Here is a 3,938-nt window from a genome sequence, read left to right on the forward strand (position 1 = left end):
TTTCATTTTAAATCTCCTGTATTTTTTTATATAGTTATGAAACTGCTTTGTATTTTTAAAATGAATAAACTTTATACCAAATACCAAAAAAACAACAAAACAAAATGAAGCATTTATGACTTTCAAAAACTATGTCACACCCCCAATTAGTGTAACAGTGGTTTGGCACCCCAACATGAAAGTGAGATTTTTCCATTGTTATTTCAGATGGTTCCAGGTACCAGTGCTCATCCTGGTACAAGGAGTGGCATCGCAACTCCCGGGGTTTTGTCAGCTCCTATCAGAGTAACTGACCGGCCCGTCACCCAGCAGGGTCTCAGTGGAATGAAGACTGGCATGAAAGGTACTCTTCAAGTTTTTGTAAAATTTGGCATAGGTTTTTATTTTATTATAATAATTTTTTTAGGATGTCTAACTTGTAACTAAAATGATGACACAGCATTATAGTCATTATTGAAGTACATGTATTTCCCACTCCCTTTTACACTACAACCACCTCTTGCCATCGTTTCCATCATGGAAGGGCCTCAGAGACAGATCCTGGATAAGTCCTACTACCTGGGTCTTCTTAGGTAACACATACTGACACTAACAATATTACAAGTTATCTTTACAGATCAAGTCTGTGTGACATGATATAACAGGAATTTTGCAAACAATGCATCAAGAAAGTAAAAATAAAATTTGAGAAAACTACATAGAAACAGGGAAATAAAAACAAATTTGAACTGAAGTAATTCTCGTTCTCTTTTGTAATATTGGGAATACTGATGTGGGCTTTGTTTTTAGGAGTAAAATCAATGAGTTGACTACAGAGACCAGTAAACTACACAAAGAGATTGAAAACTACAATCAAGAGAACTCGGTCTATCTCTCCTATGAAAAGAGGTTAGTACTTATTTTAATAATGTGTTATGTTGATTAAACAAAATTAAATAAAAGGGATGACAATTAGTGAATTGTAAGTTATATCCCAGCCTAAAGTCTGCTCGTTACTAAACCGTTGCTGTTTAATGTACTCCACAGAGCCGAGAGCCTCGCTACAGAGATTAAGGATCTGCAAGGCCAGCTTGCTGACTACAACATGGTAAGCAGCTGTAGTCTGTCATATATGGTCAAACAACCAGGAACAAAGAAAATCTATGTTATTTTACTTCTAGAGTTTTATAAATGAGATATAATAAACATCATCTGGTTTTTACCATGTTCTCTACGTGTGAAAACTAAGTACACCTTACAAATGATTTAGGAGAGAAAGTACCGGCCAGGTGCTGCTAATCAAATTCACTTAATTAACTGATGATCAGCAGTGTGTGTGGGCGGAGTAGGTGTGTTTGTTCCTTCTGAAGAGGAGACAGAGGAGATGAGAGGTGGCTTCCTCCACTTGCACAAGCAGTAGTGGTGTACAGTATGTACTGCAAAATCCCGCAATATAGTGAAAACTTTGAGATACAGAAATAGAAATACCTGTGATACAGTGAAGCTGCAGTAAGTGAACCGCGCTATAGTGAGGGACGACTGTATTTGGGGTTTATCATTCTAGAGTATTAACTTTTTTTCACAAGTAATAAACATTTAAGGTATCTGCCAGTCTTCAAAGAAGGGTGTTTTTCTGCAAACTCTCCCAAAGCTCAGACAGTCCCACTGCCAGCACAGTGGAGGAGAGGTGATGGTTTGGGCTTGATTTGTCACAAGACTGCAGCACCTTGCAGTAACCAAATTGACCAAGACCCCTCTGCATACCAAAGCATCCTAGCCGAAACCTAAATCTTAGCAGAAACTGGGCCATGAAGGCAGACAATGATCCCAAATGCATCTGCAACATCTACAACGGAACAGCTGAACAAAAAAAATATCAAGGTGTTGAAGTGGTCTAGTCAAAGTCCAATTCTCAACTTGTGACTGGAATTCTGTGGTGGGACTTATAAAAATAATGTTTTACATTATGTGTTGTTATCATTGTATGTTCCCATACAATGGTGAAATTGGCTCTCTGCATTTAGCTCATCCACCACCAGGTGGTGCAGTGGGCAGCCATTGAATGTGACTGGGGAGCAATTTGGGGATAGTGTGTGCTGCTCAGAGACACCACGAGATGTGCAATGACTTTAGGAGCTGTGCAGAAAACTGCCTGCAAACCTCAATGAACAAAAGCAATACTGAAAATAAAGAGCGAGTCAAAGTTCCTTCACAGCCATGAGAGAGGAGCAAATTATTGATGAAGTCTGAATGAACATGACCACTGAGAGTTACTGCTGCTAAAGGATGGTCAACAATTAATTCATGAGGTGGACTTAGAGTTTCACACACATCTTTGTCATTTTGGCTTTGGTTTTTTTTATATATAACTGAGCTTGTGAAATCTGTCTTGTGGTTTTGGATCCCTATAATTATAGATTTTAATAATTAGACAACCTGATGAAGACCAGGTAGTTTTTATTATGTCGTACATAAAACCTTAGAATTGTAGAAATGTGTACTTTTTTCCATGTACTATTTACTAGAACAATTTGTCCAGTGTTCTTGTATAACAAATCTCCCATCTAGCAGCTAAACTATGTTAATGATATCCTGATGCATGCTCAATAATCCAGGTAGAAAAATCCAAAAAAGTTCAATCTGGTCCTCTGGACATTCAAAAACACAAAAAACAAAACAAAGCAAAAAAATGTAGAAACGTTTCGTCTCTCATCCAAGAGACTTCCTCAGTCTGAGGTGCTGTTTTCAGCTCAGTCTCTTAAATAGCACCTTCTCAGAGTGGATCAACCAGTTTCGCTGCTGACAACCAAAACCAGCTGATCACATGCTCAAGAAGGACCATCAGCCTAACAATGGGTCATTAGCACACTGATGGCTGTTTACTATTCACAGAAGACTGAGTGATACTAGCAATCACAGCATTGTAAGAGGGGGACAGTTGAACCCGGAGGCCTCCACCCCTGTTTAATGATGGACGATTTCTTTTCACAAAGATGGCCTCCTTTACTCCTCTCTCAAACCATCGTTCCTCTCTATCCAGGATGTGAACATCTTCATCCTTGAAAGAGTGACCGCTGGCCTGGAGATGAGTGTAGACCGCAGAATCCTGGCTTGATGATGTTGATCTTCTATGCTGGGCCATCCTTTTGGCCAGTGGCTGTTTAGTTTCCCCGATGTAAGACTGATCACAGCCCTCCTGACACTGAACAACATACACAACATTACTCTGTTTGTGCCGGGGGACTGGATCTTTGGGATGAACCAGTCTTTGCCGTAATGTATTTTGGGGTTTAAAAGCCACTGGGACGTTATGTTTAGAAAATAAACGTCTCAGTTTCTCTGATACCCCCTCAACATACGGAATGACCACTGGTCTGTGTCTGGGTTCCTCCTTTTCACCTGATGGCTGACTGGAGTCCTGTTTGGGTTTCTTCTCTGCTTTCAGGAAGGCCCAGTTAGGATATCCACATTGCTCTAGAGCCTGTTTTGTGTAGGATTTCTCCTTCTGCCTGGCTCCTGAGCTAGTGGGGACGCTGTCTGCTCTGTGATACAGAGTCCTGATGACTCCTAACTTGTGCTCCAAAGGGTGATGGGAGTCAAACTGCAAATACTGGTCTGTGTGGGTGGGTTTGCGGTACACCTCAGTTTGCAAATGTCCTCTATCAGAGACTGAGACCTCACAGTCCAAGAAAGCCAACCTGCCATTTTTTACATCTTCTCGTGTGAACTTGATGTATTTATCCACAGAGTTGATGTGGTCAGTAAAATGTTGGACTTCCTGAGATTTAATTTTAACCCAGGTGTCGTCAACATACCTGAACCAATGACTTGGTGGTGTCCCTGAAAAGGACGTCAAGGCTCTCTTTTCTACCTCCTCCATGTACAGGTTGGCAACAATAGGAGAAACTGGAGACCCCATAGCACACCCATGTTTCTGCCTATAATATTGCTCCCCATAT

The 3,938-nt window shown here is 40.6% G+C and overlaps 1 protein-coding gene across 1 annotated transcript in view; it reads left to right on the forward strand.

Moving 5' to 3' along the window:
- Positions 1-207: 207 nt before the first annotated feature.
- ift74 (intraflagellar transport 74) overlaps positions 208-3,938 on the forward strand; it is a gene marked incomplete in the record, with an annotated part of 29,398 nt that continues 25,667 nt past the window's right edge. Inside the window, 4 exon segments of the mRNA XM_037677994.1 lie at positions 208-343; positions 524-572; positions 790-888; positions 1,027-1,087. Coding sequence (XP_037533922.1) covers positions 208-343; positions 524-572; positions 790-888; positions 1,027-1,087 — 345 coding nt within the window.

Source organism: Nematolebias whitei, chromosome 6 (assembly GCF_014905685.2).
Source record: "Nematolebias whitei isolate Nwh7 chromosome 6, NemWhi1, whole genome shotgun sequence".
Lineage (NCBI taxonomy): Eukaryota > Metazoa > Chordata > Actinopteri > Cyprinodontiformes > Rivulidae > Nematolebias > Nematolebias whitei.